We start from the raw sequence: 25,052 nt of genomic DNA on the forward strand, positions 1-25,052 counted from the left end.
TAATGGAGGACAAGGGTCTTAGTATATTTTAGTGTGTCTATATATATATATATATATATATATATATATATATTTATTTTTTTTAAGTATGATATAAAATTATTATGGCCAAGATCTATTGTTTTCTTGTAAGAGTTTTCTTCTTGGTTTTATGAAGGGTTGGTTTTTATTTCGGCTATTGTTAACGTGTATGTGATGCCCTTTTCTTTTTCTTTTTTCTTTTTTCTTTTTTTTTATACAAGATAAAATTTCTACTCTAACCTAATCTAAGTGTATATGTGTGTGAAGTCCCCTCTTAGAAACTTGAACCCTTTTCTTATTAAAGTAACTTTATTGCTTTAGAATCGGACTTTGCCTTGAATCCTCTAGCATAAAGTCAAATTTGGCAACATTTTGACATCATCATCTTCCTTTTTTAACTTCATACCATTATTGATTCTCAAAAAAAAAAAAAAAAAAAAACTTCATACCATTATTCTTTCTCAAGAAAAAAAAAAATTAAAAAATAAAAAATAAAAAACTTCATACCATTACCCATCAAAAAAAAAAAACCATACCATTATATTATCTAGCAAAAGGAAAATTATTAGTTTACATCAACTAACTGTACACAATTGAATACATTTGCATGAATATTGTAGAATATTATAGACTTTAATCTACAATGTAAGTCTTACATAAACATTAGAACGTAGTAAACTAATAATATTTCCTAGCAAATTATCAAAGAAAATATTAAAGTCGTAAATTTTTTTACTGTTGTGATGAATAATTATTGGTAAAAAAAATGATTTTAATGGTAAGCCAATTAAAATGAAAGCCAGTAAAAAAATTTCATATTTATAATTTGTAAAAATGTTGTGTTTTTGTAGAAATGCTGTGATTCACTAATTGTAGCATTACTCAAATATCAATCCCCTTACACCTTTGAACTTTGAACTTACGTTTGACCTTTCTATGGGAGGATTCTGGCATTTTACCCCTAATTTTAAAAAAAAATTAGCAATATGCCCCTGTTTGCAAACTATATAGGAGCGTGCCCCTGTTTCGATACTCGATTATCCTAAAATCGAGTTCAATTAAATACTCGATTTGTAGAAAATCGAGTTATGCCCGATCAAACTTAAAAAAATATATATAAAAAAAAATTTCCATGGAACTCGAGTTTCAGGAAATCGAGTTCCATGCAAAAAAAATTTTTATAAGTGTGATTGCCCTATATTCAGGGAGCCCTATAGTAGCATTTTTAAGCCCTATAGTGACGTTTTAAAGCCCTATAGCGGCGTTTTCCTGCAAATTTTTTTATAAGTGTGATTGGCCCATATTCAGGGTGTCTTATAGTGGCGTTTTTAAGCCCTATAGTGACGTTTTAAGGCCCTATAGCGGCGTTTTCCTGCAAAAATTTTTTATAAGTGTAATCGCCCTGTTCTGGGTGCCCTATAGTGGCTTTTTAGGCCCTATAGTGACGTTTTTAAGCCCTATAGTAACGTTTTAGAGCCCTATAGCGGCGTTTTCCTGCAAAAAAATTTTATAAGTCCCCATACCAAGTTCAAGGGGCCCTGTAGTGGCGTTTTTTAAGCCCTATAGTGACGTTTTAAAGCCCTATAGCGGCGTTTTGGAACTCAACTTCCCTAAAATCGAGTTCCATGCTTTTTTTTTTTTTTTTAGTTTTATTCGGCATAACTCGATTTTCTACGAATTGAGTATTTCATTGAAACTCGATTTTAAGGTAATCGAGTATCGAAACAGGGGCATATCCCTATATAGTTTCGAAATAGGGGTATATTGCTAAATTTTTTAAAAATTAAGGGCAAAAGGCTAGAATCTCCCTTTCTATGGATAGAACATAGAAGTAGTCAAATCTGAAATTTCAGCATCAAAAACATCGATGGGATAAAATATAGGGATTATCATTTAATGGTCAACTAATAGATTTAAGAACAATTTAGAAGAAAATTCTTCAAGTAATGCAATATTTTTTTTTCTTTTTTTAAGAAGAAAAATGCGTAAGGGGATGGCACAATATTCACTTCCTATGTTCATACTTTACATACCTAATGGATAAATATTGTACAAATTTTACAAATGTCTATAACATTTGCTGATTTTTATGTGTTTATAATATAAATTTACATTGGTTTGTCCAATTCGCACGGTTTCATATTATAATAAAGTATTAACATAAAAAATTGGCACAATTCACAATTGTTGAAGTGTTAATTCTTTATAAGTCAAAATAAAATAATAAAATATTATACTGAAACCAATCACTATTGGGCTTTGTAGAGCCTAATTTTGTTTGATCCGATTTGATGACCCGACCTAACTCGAATAATATTGCATGGTTTTTAATGGGAGATTTACTGAAGCTTAATCCATGGAGCGCGTAAATATTGTCTTGTGCGTGTGATTGTTTTTCTTTGGTGTGTGTTTTCTCTATTTTTTGTTTCTCACAGGTTGGGAATTCGGCTTAAATTCCCTTCAATCACAACTAAAAATAAAGGTATTGTGAAAAAAGAAGTGTTACATCCACAATATTTTTCACAACACTTTTAAAACAAATTGTAAGGACCAAATTTGGAACCCAACCCAAGATCAAATGGAGTGAGGTCCAAAAAGCCCAGAACAATGAATCTATAGAGAGTTGGTTGTAAAACTGGGTCAGAGTAAATTGGATCGCAAGTGAAATAGGCTCAACTCACAGGAACTAAGAAGATGGTTGGATTGAGTTTAGAAAAATAGTCCGAGGCATGAGTCCAAGGAGGTTAGCTCTTATATATTCCTTGAAAGTATGATTACAGGTTTGATTCTTAATTGTTACAGTATTTTTCTCTTAATTTTTTCACCTCCCTCTTCTATGGGGAGTTTCTCCTATTATATAGTCCCCTTTAAATGATCTTGGTCTTCCACTCGTTGGCCATCCATTCCCTTACTTGAGTGTCTATCTCATCAGACACCCCATCAGGCTACCTTGTGCGTTGGGACGGACAACATAGCTCTATTCAGGGGTTTTCTCCACATTAATGCAGCCAGAAAGTTAGTTGTAGAGCCTTAAATGCGGTGATGGTGGATTCCTTCTCAGATATTTTAGGGCTTTTGTCTGTACTTTGTTTTTGCAATGCTTGTCCGTGCTCGCAGAACTTTCGAGAATACCTCTCTGGATGGCAGACTACCTGTTCGAACCTCGGCATTATCAGTCCAAGTTGACATCTGTCCTCGGCCTACCCTCTTGTGCCATTATGGCTAAAGTTGACCTCATCACCCATTAGCACAGGTCCCCTTAATGGTGTTCACCCCTCCTCGAATGGTCTTTAGTTCTCGGCTTGGGCCTTAGGCCCAAGACACACATAAACGACGGTCTCCAAGGCCCAATGCCCCTACACAAATCATAGGTGGTAAATTGTTATTGGTTCTAATTTAAACTTACCAATGAAACTATTTTTTTACCCACCAATAACAACCTGTAATAACTTACTACTTATGATTTATTGTGAAAATGTTGTAAACATAGCATTTTTTTGTGAAAGTATTAAAACATCTTGTTGTCGTCACAATATTTTCAAAACTACTAAGCTATCAATTTTTTACAAGTCGAAATAAAATATAACAAAATTATAAATGTATTATGAAAATGTTGTGTCATTCTGTTGTATTTTTATAAATTTTTTGTTGGTTTAGTCAGCTTTTTTGAGCCAAAATTCATTGTTTCACATACAATTTTCTTGGGTTGACCTTTTGTATTTTTTTTCCTTGCACACCATTTTAAGTAAAAACACAGTTTTACACACAAAAACAAAACTTAGGAAAAAAACATTTTTCATCCTTTATGTTTGGGGTAGTTTACAATTCCTCCTTCAACTTTAAAATCAAGCAATTTTTTCTTTAACATTTTGGAAAATAGCAAATATGTCATATTGTTATTCTCTCAATTAAACCCAAATTAAAGCTTATGATTCTTAAAATATTTTATTGTGTAATGTCTAAATTACTCCCACTAAATTTTAACATCCCAAAAATTTTCTTCATATATTTTGAGTTTTAAATGGTAATAATTCTTGGAAAGTTGGAATGATGATATAAGGTGTCTTATTTGTTATCCAAAAAAATTGATTTTCTAAGTTTAAATTTTCAAAACTTATAATTTATCTAATGAAAAATTTGATGACACATGCCTTTTGTTATCTTTCATTATTATTATTTTTTATTTTCTCAGCAAAACTCAGTTATTTATTGTTGAAAGATGATGATGTTTGTTATTATTCTTAAAAAATTTTAGTGAGTGGATATATTGTCTTTGGCAAATAGGTTTTAAAAAACCATTATAGTAAAATAGATATTTATATGTTAAATAGCTACCCTAGTTTTGTGGTTATTCAAAATACTTATACGAATGAGGTTAACTTTTTATGCAATAATTTATCAAAATTATTAAAATTAATGTCTCTTTTGATTAATGTAAATCTCTACGCACTTTAAAAATCAAATGATTTATATCTTTGTTTTTTATACAAATAAAATATAAAATTGACTTTAATCACTACTTTTTTTCCACGGCAAGGACGTGCCCTGCACGTGCTGTCCTAACTAGTATATATTAAATATGCCTATTACATTAAATAGCATCTCTCTCTCTCTCTCTCTCTCTCTCTCTCTCTCTATATATATATATATATATATATCACAAATGCATCATTTTTGTTCTTGCAATATGTAATTCATTAAACCAAAGTGTATTTAATGTATACTTTCATAAAAATAAATAAGTCTATATTAATTATTAATGCACTCCCCCCCCCCCCCTCTCTAATTACTCTTATACCATAGTAGCTTATTAAACCAAATAATATTTAGGAGAATAAAAAAAAAATCTTTTTAATTAATACCTTCTTCTTTTTTTCAATTTAAAATTTTCTTTTTTAGAATTATTTTTCATTAAAAAAATTAGAGAAATGGAATCTATGTTTTTTTTCTTTTAGAAGAAATAACAAATGCGGATGTCATGGTTAGGAGTTAAAAATCCTTTAATTTTTATTAAGTTATATTTTTATTAAATTGACTTATACTATCTTAGACATGTAAAAAGTTTTATTTTTTTTTTCAAAAATGTAAAAACTTACTTGACGGAAACATTTTCATCATATGTAAGAAAAATATCGTATTTTAAATCAAAATTACGAACATACTTTATGTATAAGCAATATATATATATATATATATATGTATAGAAGTTATTCTTTAGGTTTAATTTTTATTGCTCTTTTTGAAAAAAATTTATAGATCTACTACTAAACTCAATGTTTATGATTGATAGGGGTGTTTCAAACAATTTTAATACTCCTATACATGTCATGCAAAGAAGCTGACAGTGCTCATGGGCCCGTTGGTTGCACGAACACAAAAAGGAAGACTTAAGGTGACTATAGCACAAACGACAACCCCATTATAACAACCCGACGGGTGCCATTGTAAGCCGACGAAGGATCCTTGGACGGGGAGAAGAGGCCAACGGGGTGAAGAGGTTGATGAGTCCAGGGTGGCTTGGCTTGGCTTCCACGAATATCTATACATGGAAACATCTTGCGCAACACGTAAGACACCACTCACCCATATTACTCTCATATGGAAAGATATCCTGAAATCTCAAAAACCCTAAGTATCAAACCCTCCCAGTAAGAAAAGATCCCTACTTTGAAGGGATCTCAATTCACCACTCACCACTATATAAGCGCTAGACCCCCACTTTTCTCAAGTACGCAGAAAATCTCTAACTCTCTCACTAAAGAGTTCATAGAGATTTCTCATTCGTTAACTTGACCTTCAGAGGGTTTTCGGTCGGTACCACACCGGTGCCTTTTGTTTGGTCATTTGTTCTTATTTACAAGTACCCATTGGAGTGACTAGGAGCCTACGTCTCACTGACGATTTTCGCACATCATCAATAACGAACCAATAACATGGTATTTATAAAAAGATACACCCTATGTTAATATGATTATAATACAAGTACAATTACGATTTTTTTCTTGTACACCAAATAAGCTTGGACTAAGTTTTTTTTTTTTTTTTTTGCTTGTACATGAAATAAGATGGATAGGGTTGCTCGTTTCTAATGAGGATTTTCTCTGAAAACCTCATCTAGTCTTGTAGCACTGTCGTTCCTCTCTTGAAGAGTAATCGTCCTTGTGAATAACACTGTTATTCTTAGGCTAGTTGGGTTATTTTTCTGGGGTTACAAGGAAACATTTTTCTCTTCCTCCCCTCCCCTGCCACCTTTCGATTCCAACATGGACGACTTGTCAAGCCGTTGGAAATCCCTCTCACAATCAAAGAAGGAAGGTTCAGGCCTAACCTTGAAGTCTGTCCAAGCCATTACAAAGTTCTCCATGACGGCCTGATTCCTCACGAAATGCCCTATCAACCTCGACACCATTGCTAACACTTCAACCCCCTATGGAGATCAAAAACAGGTTTTAGGATGAAGTTCATCGGAGACCATCTTATTCTTTTCTCCTTCAATTCCAAAGAAGACGTTGACAGAATCCTAGCAGCTGAGCCCTGGAGTTTTGATAAGCACATCATAGTGATTTCGAGATATAACAACTCGATTGTCGTTAATATCTCGGACATGACCACAGTGTCGTTTTGGGTGCAGGTGCACGACATCCCACTGTGCTTCAGAAATAAAAAAGTAGTTGAACAGATTTGCGAGGCAATGGGTACTGTTCTCCGACCTGAGAACCCGAATAACTGCGATGGGGGTAGCTTCATACGTGTACGTGTAGCCTTAAACATTTCCCTCCCTTTATGTTGAGGCCGGCTTATCGCCCCAGACAACAATAAGGTTTATTGGGTCTCATTCAAGTATGAACGCCTCCCAAACTTGTGCTACTGGTGCGGGTACCTCACCCATTCGGATAAGGATTGTGAAAAATAAATAGAAAGCGAAGGATCTCTAAGTAAGGAAGACCAACATTTCGGTCCCTGGCTAAGAGCAACACATTTCATGGCCTTAAGGAAAAGATTTCTCTCTGTTCCGAGCTTCTACGCAAACAAGAAAGCTAGAAAATCCAGTCAAACCCATGCCGGAGCTCAGACCCAGCCCCAGAATCCTCCATCAGCAATGGCATGGGAACTCCTAACAAAGTTGCCGCTGAAAATCTCGAAACATATTGTGAACCCCGCCTCTGACAACCCTTCAGAAGTGACATCTTCTATCTCAGATTTCTCAGATCCTTCTTTCTTAGTTCCCCCATTGCAACCTAACCAGCCTATCATGTTTGATTAATTAATTGCTGATATTAACAGGGATATCCACTATTTTGATAGGGTGGCCCCCGTGCAAACGAGTTCAAATGACAACCAGGTGGAACACAATCCATCTCACCACATTGGGCCCCACACCCCCAGTACTTCACTCCTAAATCAACAACCCACCAAGCCCATTCACTCAGGCCCACTCAAGGATATTACTAATATCCCTTCGGCCCGCCCACAATTGAACTCTAATAGTGATAAAAAATGGGTCTGGATGCAACGACCCAATCTTAGTCCCAATGATGAACCTCTAGAGACCTCTTTAGGCAAGCGTGGATCATTACCAAGCCTAGAGAACTCCAAACCTTTGAAGTTCTTAGCAACTAGAGACAATGTGCTCCCTACTCCTTCTCCTCCAATGGCGGTGGCTGGCTAGCAGCCCCGCCGAACAAGATGAGTTTTTTATTCTAGAACGTGCGTAGACTTGGGAACCTACGCATCGTTTATGAGCTCGAGAGTTTTACCTAGGCACAAGATCCCACCGCCCTCTTCCAAGCCAAGACGTGGGCGGGTGAAGCTAGGCCGGTCAGTTTGTGTGCAAAGCTGGAGTTTGATCAGCATTGGGTCACTTCGCAAGTTAATAGATTGGGATGTTTGGCTCTGTTTTTGAAGAATACGCTTATGATTGAAATGATATCCTCGTCACTGAATCACATTGATGCCGTGGTTGGGACCTCCCTGGACAATAAATGGCGGCTCACTAGTATTTAAGGCTTCGTTGATCCGGCCAAAAAATGTGACACTTGGGCTCTACTCCATCACCTACATGCGAGCTTCTTGATGTCGTGGTTGTGTGTTGGGGATTTCAATGAAATACTCTAGTCCCATGAGAAGTATGGTTTGGGGCCAAGAAGCGAATCTCCAATGAAAGCCTTCCGTGAGGTTTTGGACAAGGTGAGGTTGAAGGATTTGGGTTATGTAGGTAAGAAATTTACTTGGAAAGGGCATCGGCAAGGTGGCTTTGTTCTTGAACGTCTTGACAAAGCAGTAGCTAACAATCAGTGGCTATCTCAGAACCCGGGCACTAAAGTCCAACATCTCCACTCCAATTCTTCAGATCATTAAGCACTTATTATGAAACTAGAAGGTATCAATCCTCAACCAAATCGATCCTTTAAATTTGAGCAAATGTGTCTTCGGGATAGAGGTTGTAGCAAACAGTCACTAGTGCTTGGGGTCAGCTTATAATTGGGGTTACAATGCTTGAGGTAGTAGGAAAAGTTCAAATTTGTGGCGAGAGGCTCACTAAGTGGAGTAAGAACTCTCTTGGAAGTGTTAGAAGGATGCTTGAGGAGAAGAGGAATCTCCTTTCAAAAGCAGAAATGGATGCAACTAAGGGAGATGATCCAATGGTGGTAAAATCTCTCCAAAAGGAAATTAATGACATTCTCGATAAGGAAAGTCAGATATGGCAACAACGGTCAATGGCACTTTTCTTGAAATGTGGAGACAGGAATACTGCATATTTCCACAATAAGGCCTCCCAAAGGTTTCAAAAAAATCGAATTCTGGTATTAAATAACAATTAGAATGTCTGATGTACAGAGGGGAACGAGATCAAAACCATTGTTGTTGAGTATTACCAGTCTCTGTTCTCATCCTCCCAATCGGATTTTTCTGAAATCCTCGGCATGGTCCAACCTTCAGTAACTGAAACTATGAACTCGATGCTTCTCAAAGACTTCACTAGGGAGGAAGTGGAAATAGCTATGAAACAAATGGAGCCCATTACAGCCCTAGGCCCCGACGGTATGCCTTCGCTCTTTTATCAGTCTTTTTGGACTACTGTTAGTGATGATGTCTGCTTTGCTGTTTTGGATTTTTTGCATAATTGTAAAATTCTTAGAGAAATTAACCTTACCCACATTGCTTTAATTCCAAAGTTAAATCTCTAGAAAGAATTACTGAATTTTGTCTTATAAGCTTATGTAGTGTGATTTATAAAGTGGTGTCTAAGGTGTTAGCAAACAGACTTAAGGGTATCCTCCCTTTAGTAGTGTCGGAAAACCAAAGTGCCTTTCATGCAGGCAGAGTGATTACAGACTACATACTGATGGTTTTTGAAACATTGCATTATATGAAACATCATCAAAAGGGCAAGTCGGGTTTCATGGCCCTAAAGTTCGACATAAGCAAGGCATATGATTGTGTTGAATGGACATATCTGAAGCAAATGATGAAAAGGATGGGCTTTGCAAATAGATGGGTGGCCTTAATGATGGAATGTATCTCATCAATTAGCAACTCGATCCTTATTAATGGCAACCCCACTCCAATCATCCACCCGACTAGAGGCATTAGACAAAGGGACCCACTCTCCTCTTACCTCTTTCTTTTCTGCACAGAAGGTCTCCGCAGCCTACTCCGACACTCTGCGGTTTCTGGGCAAATCAGAGGGGTTTCCATATGTAAGAAAGGCCCTCGCTGACCATCTTTTCTTTGCCGACGATAGCTTGCTGTTCTACAGGTCCACAATTACTGAATGCCACAAGATTCAAGGCCTTTTAAGCAGCTATGAAAAGGCTTCTGGCCAGTAGCTAAACAAGTCAAAGACCTCCTTTTTTTTTTTCAACAAATCTACTTCATCAGCAACCATTAAACAGATCACAAGTTAACTTGGGGCCCATAAGGTTAAACAATACAAGAAATACCTTGGTCTACCTACCCTCATGGAAAGGTTCAAAAAGGCAAGTCTCTGGTTTATCAAAGAGAGAGTGTGGGCCAAGCTACTAGGTTGGAAAGAACAGCTCCTCTCCTAAGTCGGGCGAGAAGTGCTGCTGAAAGCGGTGGTGCAGGCTATCCCAACATCTACGATGAGTTGCTCTAAACTCCCTATCACATTATGCAATGGCATAGAGCAAATGATCCATAAATTCTAGTGGGGTCATCGTGGAAATCAAAGAAAAATTCATTGGACGAAATGGAGTTCATTATGCCTTCCAAATGACCTTGGTGGTATGGGTTTCAAGGAATTGCATAAATTCAATGATGCAATGTTGGCAAAGCAAGTGTGGAGATTGCTTGAAAATAAGACTTCTCTCTTCCATAAGTTTTTCAAAGCAAATTTTTTTTCCAAATTGGACTATTTTTTATGCAAAGGAAGATAAGGGTTCCTTTGCTTGGAGGAGTATTCTTAAAGGTCGGGAGGTCATAAAAAAGGGGGCCCAATGGAGAGTGGGAAACGGTGAGAACATCCTCATTTACAAGGACAGATGGCTTCCTGACCCTTAGCACACTAGAGTTCAATCCCCTCCAACCTTCTTTGGTAGTGATGCTCAGGTATCAGTCCTTATTGACAAGGAGAGTAGGTGCTGGATTGCAAAGGCAGTTGATAATATTTTCATGCCGCATGAAGCAAAACTGATCAAATAAATTCCCATAAGCTTTATCAAAGCTGATCACAAGCTGTGTTGGCCGAGCAATGTGGATGGGATATATTTAGTTAAGGCCAGGTATAGACTCTTGGTGAATGAAGAGCTAACTTCAAATGTTGGATAATCAAATGTGTCTCACTCAAAGAGCACACGGAAGGGCCTTTGGAAAGTGAGGATTCCCAACAGAACTAAAACATTGCTGTGGCGAGCAAATAAAGATGCACTTCCAACCCAAGCTAACCTTGTAAAAAGGAAAGTTCTTACGGATCCCAGTTGCCAGATTTGCAGAGCTGAGCCGGAGTCTACATTGCATGCTCTTTGGTCTTGTCCAAAGCTTAAAGAGGTATGGTCTGTGCATTTTGGCTCACTAATGAATGAAACTAGTGAGTGCTCAACATTCCTGGATGTGTTTCGCATATGTTTGGAGAAGGCTCACCCCCACGAACCTGTTTGCAATGCTAGCTTATCAGATTTGGTTTAGAAGGAATAAATTGAGAATGGGAGAAAAAGTGGTTGACCTGAAACTAATCAACTCAATGGCTAGAGATGCCCCCTCCATGAATTTCAACAAGCCAACTCCACAACTCCAAAACCCCCTTCTGTCCAAATCCCCACCATTTGGAAGCCACCACCTACGAAGTGGGTCAAAGCCAACTTTGATGGAGCTTTTTTCCAGGAGCGTGCTGAAGCAGGATTAGGTACCATCATTCGTAATGACCGCGGTCTAGTTATGGCTGCATTGACATAAGTTATTCCTCTGCCCACTTCAGTGAAGATGGTGGAAGTCTTAGCAGCGCAGATGGCTCTTATCTTTGCCAAAGAACTTGGTTTTGATAACGTCATCCTAGAAGGTGATTTGGAAATTGCAATTCGAGCTATGAAGAGTGAGGCCTATTTTGTTGCACCCTTTGGCCACATTGTTTCTGACATAAAGGCCCTATCTACACACTTCAGGAGCTTGACATACAAGGAAACCAAGTAGCTCATAGTCTGGCACGGGTAGCTTGTAATTTTTCTCCTTTTTGTACTTGGATGGAGGAAGTCCCTATAATTTCTTATGCTGTGTATCTTGCAGACTATCAATATCACTTAAGCCCCTTTCCTTTTTGGGGCGGCTTCTTAAAAAAAAAAAAAAAAAAGATGGACAACTGAATTAGCGTTGACTATGATTGAGCTTCATATCTTTTAACACTTACCATTATTATAAACCAACTTGGTGTTTGCCTATCTAGAATAGTAGAGCTTTTCCATTAAAAAAAAACAGTAGAGCTTTTTTTTTTTAATAAACTGAAAATTTTATTAGATTAAAGAAAAAAAATTACAATGCATGACCAATCAATCAACAATATATTGGATGGACATATAGTCAAACAACTTTTTGAAATTGGATACAAAATTACAAATAGTTCAACTTTTTTTTTTTTTTTTTTATGTGTAAAAATATTTGGGGTTTAGCATTTTCCGTTTTACAAAGGGTTCACCAACGAATGCTTGATTGAAAAAAAAAAAAAATGGTTAACCTCGTCCTTGTCTCACAAAAGTCATAAAGGAAATTGGATAAGAAACTTTTCCAGAAACATAGGCCCCAACCGATACGGCAAATACATTTATAGAGTTTTGGTCCACTGAAAGTTGGTCCAAAAAGACGGTCTAATGAAATGGCAAGATATCTATCCATGCAATGCATCCGTGCATAAAGTGATTGGAGAGGAAGAGTTCGAGATATGAAATTACTATCATTAAAAAAAATAAAAAATAAATAAATAATTAAGTTTCATCTTAACAATCAGAGTCGGTGAAACTTTAAAAACTTCAAAAACTAAAAGTCAAAATATTTAGGAACAAAATTCGACTAAACTGTAATCAATAACTACAACTCCATTTAATATCTTTTTATTAGACATGAATTTTGATAAATTCATATTGAATTACTTTTTTTTTTTTCTTATATCATACATGTTTAAAAAAATTTCAAAAAATAAAATATTTATATTTATATCATTAATCAAATATTTAAATTTAAGTTTTGGTAATCTATAATTATGCATAAAAAGTTAATTTATAAATCGAATAGTAAATAATATCTATTGACACAAAATTTGACACGCATGTTAAGAAAAAAAATATATACAGTCTAACGAAATTTGTAATACATATATGGAATTAATGATCACTTGTATTTGTCCACGTATGTAGTCATATTAAATTTTTTAATGAAAATAATAACCATTAGCACCCAAACTTTGTCCAATATTTAAAAAGCTACCGTTATTTTTTTGTTCTCTGGTTGAATGGTGGAGATTCATCTTACTCATCAAAAATAAATAAATAAAGAGAATGGTAAAGATTCATCCATGTATTGCATAACGTGCAATACTCTAAGTATGACATGGGTGAGTTCAAATCTTCTGTCCCACTTTTCCTGCTCCATTCTATACACCACCAATAAAAGTTTGTCACGTATTCACCTAATTAATTAAATACTACCATTAATTAATAATGATAATATTAATAAGTCAATAATTGTAGTATTTAATTAATTATGTTAACACATGGCAAGCTTTTATTGGTAGAGTATAGAGTGGAGCAGAAAAAGTGGGACAGAAGATTTGGATGGAATTTGGATTCACCCAAAGATTACGCATTCTGTATTTTTTGGCTAAAAAGGTGAAACAAAAGGTGTGTAAGCATATAAAAAAAAAAAAAAAAAAAGAAGCTTATTTGCTAAATGAGAAACAAACTGACTTTCAGCAAATAAGCTTACTAAAAAATTCCCAAACACACTTTTGTTTCTTAAGAAAGTAACTTTATTTGTCAATTCCATAGTTTACTTTGAATTTGACCGACTCAAGAATTTTAGTTACATTACCCTGTTACTTTTTAAGAGAATATTATTAATGTATTAAGCATTAGCATACCTTCAAATTGCTATTTTATATCATCAAATCACAAAAATGGAGCATTACCCAGAAGACTATTTCTAAAATAGATGTTACTGTAGCAAGATGGTTTTTTTTTTTTTTAAAGTTTTTTATTGTCTCTCACCTCTTTTATATCATTTTTAATTCTTATTCTCTCTCCTCTCTCTCTCATTATTGTCTCTCACCTCTTTTTAAATAATATTTTATTGTATTTCACCTCTTTTGGGATATATTATTTTTATTGTGTAGATATATTATTTTAATATGTTGTATAATAATAAAGTAAAAATTAGAATATTAGGTGTATTGTATAATAGATAAAGTAACTTTTTAGATTGTAAAATAGAATATTTTTTGCTATCTCAAATGCTAATGCTTTAGCTAAAAAGTTATAAGTTTCCAAAAATACCATCGTCAATTTAAACTCTCATAAAATATAATAAGAAAAGGAAAAAGTCTGGCTGATATCATGGATGGTGGAATGCTAATGTAGGATTGGGGCTGTTTGACACTTTTGACTGGAAGAACATGGAATATGTTTAGAATGTTTGGCTAATGGATTTAGCACATCATTTTATTAAATTCGCACTGTGTTATTTATAATTAATTGGTTTTTTTATTATCAAACCAATATTGTAAAGATTGTAGGTTCAAATTTAGCAATTTTGGTGATATGCTCCTCCAAAATTGAGACTTTACTCTTAATTATCTGATATCTCTGTCAATCACAAAAAACTCAGCAAGTTGGAAAGATCACAAGCAACTCCTTAGCAAGTTGGAAAGTTTTGAAATATTAACTTTCCCGCATAGGGCGGAATTAATGTAAACACTATATAAATTTGGTGTCAATTTAGAAACAGTTTATCTAGCGTTTTGCTGAAAGTGTGCTAAAATATACTTATACCTTGAAAAAATGAGAAAAAACAGGAAAAAAAATGAGATTTTAAAAACTGTACATAAAAACTAAAAACTAAGCGTTTAAGTTGATGCAAAACAATAACTTGGAAGCAAGAAAGCTCTTCTAGTAGGGCAAAGATTAGGTCAAATGAGCAAGTCCCAATGTACCTTTTATTTTACATTTTGTTATGAGTTCAGTTAATGAGTTCTTTTAGTACATTTATTAGTATATTACAGTATTTTAAAAAAAATTTAATACCACTTTAATTCAAAAAAATTAAAAGCTATCAAAGAAAATAAATTGCATTTATCTTTTCTCGTAAAAAGCTTCTAACAATATTTTCTTAACCAATGAACTTATGGCAGTATGGCACCCATTCCCATATGTTCCCCCCATCTGTGCCGCTAACATTTCCCTTTTGTTATTCCAACTTTCCAATTATTGTAAAAGCCAGCTTAATGCTTATGCATGTGCATAAATCAAAGGAAAATTCTAGAGACACATAGTAAACCACCAAATAAAAAATCAAATCAGGCTTGTTTTGATGTTACAATTGGAGCCAGTGAATTGACCATGAGAGTAGCGGGTGAAATTTTGTCTGTAGCAAGACTCAAATTGATTTTTTATTTTATGTCACGATGATGCACCATATACTCACCATTCCTGTATCATCTTAACAACTCTACACTCCAATATCAACCCGCATATTGGGCTTTACCAGAGTCCACGAGAAGAAAAATGAAATACTCAACAGTAACTAAAATAATAAGGCTATTGCATTTACGTGGAACTCTCTTGCCATTTCTCTTTTTGGTCTTGTATAATTAACTATAACAGGAGGAAATAAACAGCCTTAAAATTTACAATGAAACATTAGGGGAAAAAGAAAGAAAATATTTTTCAGGGATCCTGGGAAAGAAAGGGACCACCCACTTGTCCAACCCATCTAATTGGGTCTAGTACCACCACCTGTCCTGCTAGCATATGGATCATCTCTCTGACATTCCATCGATCTTCTATACTTATGATTGTTGTTATCATTATTTCATAACTCACATCTCCCAACCCACAAGCATATTTACCCACAAACCCTAGAGAGTACCATCATCATGCAGCTTGCTATGGACTATAGTCATGTTCTGCTAGCCCTTCTCAGAAGTCAGAAGAGCTCCATCAACTGCTGTGATACATCTGCATCAAACAAGTACTCATAGTTATCATCTAGCAACGGAGGATGGAAATAAAACCTAGTAGACCTGGTTTCCATATCTAGATGGTTAATCTTCACAAGGGCTTACAGGATTCTGATCAATATGCACAAATAAATGGCTTTTCATTATTGAAAACGACATGATTAAAACCAAAAAACCAAAAAAAAAAAAAAAAAAGGAAGCTAACTACAAGTTTTGATCCACTTGACTAACATATTTGTGTGTGTGTGTTGTTTTTTTCTCAGAAAGAGAGAGATTGTTAAGTGAGGTGTGTATAACAGTGACGTTAATTTGCTAGCCTACTTGTAATTGTAGAGGGCTGCGGGCTGCCCAACCATGTCAAACATCCAACATAATTCCTAAATAAGATCATGAAAATGGTAATACCTTGAACAATTGCTGGTGTTGTTTGGAACTCCTGCCATATATTTTGATGAGAAGAAAGGTCCAAATTTAGAAATTTAGCAGCAAGGTAGGCAGCTCCAGCAGCAATATGATGAGGTTTAAATTGAAGCCACAGTGAGCTTCGAAGCCTACAAAACAAAACATTTAACACCTTTATAAGGGGATATAAAAGCAAGCAGCACCATTAATCAGCACAGATAGAGAGATTCATGAATAGTCAAACCAACCATCTGGGGCAACACAAAAAAAGAACATTCATTGCCTCGTACAACTTAACATACATTTCCACATTGACAAAAACTATGTCAGCTACAATGGTACAACAGTTACCAATAGCAAAATCCAAAAGAAATAAGATATTTATTAACCATTGGTTTCAAGTGGAGAGAGCAAGTCATCTTTTCCTTACCAACTAAAAATGCAGCAGGTAGAATATTTTCCAAGAATCTCTGCAGATTGCTGATAGAGTACCAAAACTATAGCAAACAAGTTACACTCATCTAGATAACACACCAAACTCCCAGGAAAAATTCTGCTGCAGGGGCTTTAAACTCCAGAGACATGCAATTCAAATGAGAAAGCAAATAAGAAGTAACTGCCAATAGCAATCAAACCTCTCAAGGCACATGCCAATGTCTTCTGCTTCTGAATAGGCTGGTTGAAACACATGCTTTCATGCTAATAGAGCATGCATATAATCCCAACTATAGAGTACTGCCCAAGATCCTCTATTGGAAGCAATATTGCTTGGTAGGAGATAAAGCTAGAAGCATCATTTATATCATAGTGAAGACAAAACATTAGGCACAACTTCTATGCAACTTCTTTGGTTTTTTTTTTTTTTTTTTTCCCTTTTCTTTTCTTCTTTTATATATAAATAGTTCTCATCTTAAAGTAATTTGTAACCACAATAGATAGCATAGAGTATTGCCAGGCTTGTTGATAACCTTTAAAAAAAAATGAAAATCATGCTGTGCTACATGCAACAGCATGGTTCTTGATTAGAGTTGCTTTTGCACATAACTATAGAAGTTTTTGTAACATAGGAGTAGAGAATTATTTATTTATTTATTTAAAAAGGCAGCCTTCACAAAAGTTCCATTCAAGTGGGTTATGACAGCAACTTTTAATACAAACTTGTTACTTGTAAGTAGTGAGGTTTCTTTGTACTACTTTTTTTCTTGGGCAAGTATTTATCCCTCTTCATATATATATCACCATGTTGGAAACATGAAAGAAACCTCAGCAACCAAATTTTAAAATGTCCATAAAAAAAATAAATTACATCAGGTCTAATGCATCTATGTATACAATGAAACTTACATAAAGAACAGCTAGACATGACTAGGGGCAGACCCAAAAAGGGTCCTTCAATATTTATACTCAGTTTGACAAGATTAATATGATGTTCAAGCTCAATTTGAGCTTATCTCAAACTTGCTTAGAATGTTGAAAATCAAGTTCATTAAAAATTCAAGTAGCTTAAGCTTAACTTGCCTCATTAGTCAAACCATCAAGCCAAGCACAGGCTCAAATCAAGCTCAAGCTTAATCCAGCAAACATGCTATGTTCATATTTTTATGAAAAAAAAAATCAAGTTGAGAAAATAGTAATTTCCACATATTTATAGGGTTGTAGATTAGTCGATCCAAGCCATGTGCTTGGGTTCTCAAGGCCATATCAAGCCTTGTTAAAATGCCAGAGTTGAGTTTACACCCGGCAAGATTTGTTTATTCTTAAACTCTTACTCATGAGCTTATTCATGAACAAAACATTTATTTTGAGTTTGGCTTGTTTATTAAGCAAACCTCAAAACTACACTCCAACTTGGCTTATTTATAAATAAAAAAACATAAAAAGCTTTTTATTGCATCAAGCCTGAGTTGTTAAGACCATATCAAGCCTTATTAAAAAGCTAGAGTTGAGCCTACACTCAGCAAGACTTGATTATTCTTAAACCCTTACTTGTGAGCTTATTCATTAACAAAACTTCTTCTTCTTCTTCTTCTTTTTTTTTTTTTTTTTTTTTTTTTTTTTTTTTTTTAAGTTCGGCTTATTTATTAAGCAAACCTCAAAACTTCGCTCCAACTCAGCTTATTTATAAACAAATATACATAAAAAGCATTTTATCGAATCAAACTTGAGTTGTTCCTGAATTGCTCAGTTCATTTACTACCCTACTTATAAGAGCAAGCTGAAGGGTGAAGGTCGATGTATAATTACCAATAAGAAAATTATTTTAAAACTATATTCACTAAGAAATAATATAAAACTGTGGCTTTTCATTTTGAGAAAGTGTATATATATATATATATATATAAGTAAATATTATAACATTCAACCTTAAAATTGTAATCTTTTAAAAGGAAGAAGATGAGCATGTGCCATTGTGGCAATAGTAACCCTAATGATAATAATGATGATGATGATGATGATGATGATAATGACAATGATAATGATAATGATAATGATGACGATGATTATGATGATAACAACAATAACAATCACAACAGTAGTGTCAATAATTGAAATTATTAGAAAATTAGGTGAGAATATTTGGAAAACATATTTTGGGATCCAAAATATCAAAGAGAACGCAAAAAGTTATGTACTTAATATATCCCAAAATATATTCTTCATTTTTTTCCCCAGTATTAACAACTTCAAAAGTTCATCAAGTTATTTATAGAAAATAGATTCCCCATAAAGCATGTACTTGTAGAAAAAGAAACAGTTATAGCGAAGTAAACAGAGATAGAAATAATGATAATAATAAAAAAAATTTATAGATGAAACTAATGATAATAATAATAACATTTGGAAAACATATTTTCGGATCCAAAATATCAAAGGGAAGGCAACAATAGATCATGTTACTGAATATATCCCAAAAAATATTCTCCACCTACTTCCATATAAACAACTTAAAAAGTTCATTAAGGTTATTTAGAGAAAAAAGATTCCTAATAAAGAATTGTAGCATTAGAATAAAAAGAAGTAATAGAAAAGTAAATGATGATGAGGATGACGACAATGACGACAACAACAAAAATAAATGTACAGAAGTGATTATGACATAATGGTCAAAAAGGATTATAACAGTTCCACAATAATTTGGAAAGTATATTTTAAAGGCAAAGTAGCAAATAACATGAAAGGACTCATGTACCCTATTTCTTAAATATTCTTCAATGATATATGAATATAAAGGTTGAGAGAACATGGTCATGAAGACCCTCATTTGTTGGGTTGGGATGGGGGGAGTGGAGGAGGGGTGTATCCAGTGTGAATGGTATACATACTAGTACCAAAATTCATAAACATGAGATCAGCCCCAAAAGTCCAAGTGAGCAAGGTGGGTAAGGATAATTAGAGGGACTTATGTCACAAGGTTTATGTGGTCTGTAATATAATTGAAAAAGGCAAGAGTGAAAATTATTAAAAATTGACTCATCATAATCAATGGATGAGGTATAAGCAAGAAGGTCATGAAAACTTAGTCAAGGACTCAAGCAACAACAACAGCTATCAACATACTTGTGTTTTAGTAAGTAATAAAATATTAGTGAAGAAAAGAAGGGAAAATAACTCCCAGATTCTCCCCCTAAGGGAGATTGGGCAGTGCCACTGACCCGTAAGGCTCTTAGCCACAGTTATTTTTTTTTACAACACAACAAAATGAGAAGAAGAGAAAGAGAAGGACAAGGAAAAGATATAGATATTAAACATGTTATAATATTCAATTCTCTCACCTTGTCTCGAGATGCAGGAAGAGAAATTCCATCCACATTCTCCAACTTTCCTCCCATTTTCTTTTTCTTTTTTCCTTTTTCCCTTTATTATTATTATTATTATTTGTTTAAGGTAATATTGAAATGGCTAGGTGGAAACTCTTCAATTACTGAGTTATTGAAACTAGAATTGTGTATAAATTTGATGACTTCTAGGATATAAACTATTCTTTAGATATGTTGGTAAAGACTGAACATATAAACCCTCCCCTGGTTTCCCATTAATCTCAAGACATCAGACCTAAAACACAACTTCATGGATATAATTTACATATAATTTACAGAGACAAAGTAGATCAAGTACAAAAGAACTTATACTTCCTAAGTCCTAACTAATCTACTCTAGAAGTCACTGACCCAGCTGCACCTGTCAAACATCAATAGATTACTGCAACCGTAAAAGGTGGTCCAATTTAACTGGGCTGACATTACTTGCTGACCAACCACTTGCATCCAAGCCATAAACACTGAAAAATAAGAAAGACTCTGGGGGGAAACGCTTGCTACATAATAGATTTGGACCTAATGTCAATAAACTTTGCTGTTCTCCTTCCAATTTTTGCATTTCACATCTATAGCATTGACTAATCTTTCAGCACCTATCCATCCAAGATGAGAGGTACTAAAGCATTTTATAGTTTTTATTTTTTTATTTTACTGGGAAAGAGAATTTAGATAATAAGATGAAAGTCTGACCTACACAGCCACACAATGCTTTTACTATACGTCAGATGTGACACTTTACATTAAGCAGCAACTCCTGGGGCAAGATTTGTAATTTAACACTTGGTTGAAACTGAAATCAAACCAAAGTTCCTGGATACTAAGAAAAAATCATTTAAGTATTTGAAGTTAAAAAAAAAATACATGAGTTGAACTTGTCAGATAAAAGTAGTTCAAAAAAATAATAACAAATCTTGGTGGTCAGAAAAACTTGGCAAAACATCTGCTAAACCCAATAATCTCCCCAGCTACCTGACAATGCCCCCTTTTATTTAATAAGCTACCTGAGTCACCTGACAATACCTCAGGTTGTCAGGTATTGTCAGCTACCTCACAATACCCCTCACCAGGTAGTAATAAAAATCATAGGCAACAAAGAAAAAGAAATTACTATCTGCCTAGCCAATGGTACACCTCCAAGTCAGTAAATGGACGGCGAGTGGATAGGTTGCCATGTGTCAAAAGTCATATGTTTGCATAAGAAATCTAGAGGACTAGCTTCACATGGATACCACAGACAGTTGGGAGGGAAAACAATTGAGTGTCAATCTAGCATGGCAAATCTGATTTTGCAGGTCCTGAGGCTATCTTTATATTATTATTATTTTTTTTAATTTATAAGTCAGAGGTCCTGAGGCTATCTTTAATAGCCAATGACCAAGTTGATGGGGGTGTATTTGTGATGAAGTCATCAACACCACACTGGCAGTTCAACTTCAGATGTAAAACAAAACTTTCCATGAACAGCATATCAATCCGCCAGGTAAGAATATCATACATGCGAGCACGCTAATCTTGTGTAGACCCTGCAATTATATGCATGCCAAAAATATCAATATCCCAACCAGAATAACTACATAGAGTAGTGGCTCAAAGAAGAAAATTATTGACACAAACAAAACTCAAGTTTTGAACTGCCTCAAAGAAAGGGAAGACAACCAGTGTAGCCATCTCCTCAGAACGACCTCCAGAACCCAACAAATCTGCAATTTGGCTGAGCTGCTTCTAAAAATCACTGTCCAAATCCTGCTTCCTATACTATATTTTCAGCTGAACTACTTTGCAAAGACAAAATTATTACAATATACAGGCCCAAACAACAAACGAAAGGTACATGGTCAGAATTAAGGCATAAATTAACTCAAAAGGTTCAAGGTGCACATCATCAGGAGAAGTACAACATGAGCTAGCTAGGTGTGCTAAATGAAACAAACAGCTAACCCAAACATATTGCACCAGTAACAACATCCAATTGAAAAAACAGTAACAATTTTGGAAGTGACAACTTACCCTTCACTGACCAAGTTTAATGCCAGACTGACCAAAACAGATTTTGAAAGACCAAATTTGTTAAGAATGGATGTAAGAGGAGCATATGGATGCTGCACATTAAGCTCAAAATTTAGAGTACTCAGTATCACATGCTCAGCCTCAATCACCCGCTCCCGATATTGCTCAAACCAGTCCTGTTTAACACAATACATGTCAACATAAGAAAAAATTAAAGTTTCAAAGTATTTCAATAATCAAAAACCATTTTAGACACATATTGATGTTGGACAAAATAAATACCTAATTGACAAAACAGTCCCATAATATGATTTTTACATGTTGACAAAATTTTGTAAAAAATTCTTATAGGATTCCATAGATATCTCAGTCCTTTTTAAATTCAAACTTAACTTGCTGAATTTCTTTGTTCTTATTCTTTTTTTTGTTGTGGGGGGGGGGGGGGGGGGAGTGAAGCTATGAAGAACTTACAGTGGGGAGCAGATAGGACAAGAAAGAAATATCCTGCTTATGGAAAATTTCACAAGAAGCTCTCACTACATTGTTCAAAGGGCGTGGGGTCTCCTCAGACTTTGAAGCAAGAAATAGAGCAGCAGTAGCAATCAACTGCAGCAGAGCCAGATCAGAATTAATAAACTGATATGCAACCAGATTAATAAATAACATTTCAAAAGCAAGTAGAAGATGGCTTCCAGTGGTCTTTGGAAATATTCATCTCATCCCCTCTAAAAATAAGGAGTTGAGGGTGGGATGTATTGTCCGTTAAAACTAAATTTCAACCCAAATAAAGAGAGAGTCACTAAATCTTAGAAATGATTAAACTTTTGCCACCGTAGTCCTGGTTCTCTGATGGTCAAACCAGTGATGTCATTATTAATTTAATTAATAATATAATTATAAAAATAAGTACAATGGTTCATCAGATTTTACTACAATAAAATAATTTTTATATATAATATTTTCAAATAAGCATAAGAGGATTAAATAGGACTTCCTCCAAAGATTAATAGGACTTGTAGTTTCTAGAAAAACCTATTTTAAAATAGAAAGGATGCAAAAAAAAATCACAAATCTATGAAACTGATACAAACAATCTGCAAGTTTTATTCATAATAATTGAAATACTCACAAATCTATCATGGGAAGCATGTGATTGCCGAACAAAAAAACGGTGGCATAGAACCATGGCAGTGCCAATAGTGGTTTGTGGCCTGCAAGATACATGTCAAAAAAACATCAGGGGGTGACAAAGGACTCAAATGAGAACTGCAAATTATTGTTTTTAGAACCCAATCAGTAAGAAATATATAAAATTTTAATTTCTCACATCAGAATGGAAACAGAAAAATTAAATAACAATTTGAGAAGAGGAGCTTACAACTCTAGGTGCAATCCAAGATTTTGAAGGAAGGTGCAATACGAGTAACGCAAATGTGCTTCACGAAGTGCATCAATACCATCTTTCCTTGACGGGGAGCACCTTTCAATCTCATCCCGTGACAAGAATACTGGTTCTTCATCTTCTAAATGTGAACGATCACGTTTACAGCCGGTAGCCATAGAGGCCTCCACATTAGATCGAATAGGAGGGAAAGTGTTGTTACAGGTTAAAGGGGCTTGGTCATATGCGATAGACTGCACATAGTGTCTCCCACTACCTCCCCAAGTAGAGGCTGAAAATTTTCTTCTTTTCAAAGACGGTGCACTTGCGCCGTTAGGATTAACATGAGTGTAATTATCAGGGTTGACATAATGGGAATTGCCAGTTTTCATATGATGAAAGTTTTCATTTTGCTGCCAAAATTTCCCCGAGTAGTCTTTGTTATTGCTAAAATTCCTATTGTTATAATTGTTCCTAGTCTTGCTCCTATTGTTGTTGATAAAGTTGTTCCTAGTGAAGGAGGACCAATAGTCATCATTGGCAACGCCTCCTTGCAAACTGAAATTCCGTACAAAAGACATCTTTGCTCCTCCTATACAACAAGAAACAAACAGATCATGTTAGAAAAATCTAAAGACAAATATAGTAATTTTCCTCAACAAGTCGGCAATTATAAACCAAACGTTCAACAAGTAACAACCTACCATTTATGTTCTTATTATTGTACCCTTCTTATCCTTAGAAAGTAAAAGATCTTGCCTGGTGGCCAAAAGCCTCATAGCTCAATTGGCACCTCCTAGCGTTTCTAACACAAACATTCAGGGTCCAAATCTCCCCTCCCCCATTATAACCAAAAAAAAAAAACATACCCAGTTCACAAAGATCCTTTTTTTGCAAGATTTGGAGGCGTGCAGCCTTAAGTTAACGAAATTATAAAAATGTCCATTGTTAACCATAGTGATAAAAGAAATTTTTAAAAAAAAAAATTTATCTTTCCAGCTCTACATTAAATTTTCCTTATTAACAATCTGACATATCACATTAAGAAGGTTTTTAATAAAAACAATTCACAACTTTATCAAATTCAGCTTAATTTCCATTCTAATTCCTATTAAAAGTTGGTAATCTCACACTTAATTATTCAATTAACAAATAAAAACATAAATAATCGGCCCGGTTCCGAGATCAGATAACATGGTACACCTATTATCCATCAATATATACAATTATACGCATACATATACGTACGAGCATTTACGTTTAAAAGTAGTAAAAATCTAAAAGATGCGAAATTTGAATCTGATCAACCTGAGATACAGATCAACAACAATCACAAATTATAGCAATAATAACAAACAAACAAAAAATCAGATCGTGATTGAGATTGAAAATTAAAATTAAAATTAAAGAAATCAACCTGGCTAGCAGGGAGGGAGATCTGAAAGCTTCGGGGGGTAATATAATCAGGTTAAGGAGAGAGATTTTGAGATCGGAATTGGGAGGAAATTAGGGTTTGGTGACAGAGAAGAAGAAAAAGAAGAGGAAGAGGAAAAAAATTCAAACCCAAGAGAAAGAGAGACAGACAGATAGACAGAAAGATAAGGAGAGTGAATTATAATAGGAAACGCCTTACACGAGGTTGTTATTATAAAGATATTTTGGGTTTTTTTTTTTTTTTTGGTGGATGTTTGGTATTTTGTTGGTGTTCGGTGGTGAAGTGGAGTAAGGTATAAGGCACTTTTAT

General features: G+C 34.7%; 1 protein-coding gene across 3 annotated transcripts; it reads right to left on the minus strand.

The window, feature by feature from the left end:
* Nucleotides 1-15,265: 15,265 nt before the first annotated feature.
* LOC115994833 (cyclin-T1-4-like) lies at nt 15,266-24,959 on the minus strand. 3 transcript variants are annotated; one of them, XM_031119112.1, is made up of 7 exons: nt 24,726-24,948; nt 23,306-23,900; nt 23,057-23,138; nt 22,399-22,533; nt 21,928-22,103; nt 16,106-16,251; nt 15,266-15,698 (listed from the first exon to the last, which is right to left on the minus strand). In XM_031119112.1, exons 2-7 carry the CDS (start codon nt 23,887-23,889, stop codon nt 15,667-15,669), a joined length of 1,155 nt encoding a protein of 384 aa, XP_030974972.1. In that variant the 5' UTR covers nt 23,890-23,900; nt 24,726-24,948; the 3' UTR covers nt 15,266-15,666. The 3 variants fall into 3 exon arrangements, 1 of the variants encoding a protein (XP_030974972.1); XR_004093274.1 differs by having other exon boundaries at nt 15,287-15,698; nt 16,106-21,443; nt 24,726-24,959; XR_004093275.1 differs by having other exon boundaries at nt 15,287-15,698; nt 16,106-21,443; nt 21,577-22,103; nt 24,726-24,956.
* Between the last annotated feature and the right edge of the window lie 93 nt (nt 24,960-25,052).

This window comes from Quercus lobata, chromosome 6, assembly GCF_001633185.2.
Source record: "Quercus lobata isolate SW786 chromosome 6, ValleyOak3.0 Primary Assembly, whole genome shotgun sequence".
Lineage (NCBI taxonomy): Eukaryota > Viridiplantae > Streptophyta > Magnoliopsida > Fagales > Fagaceae > Quercus > Quercus lobata.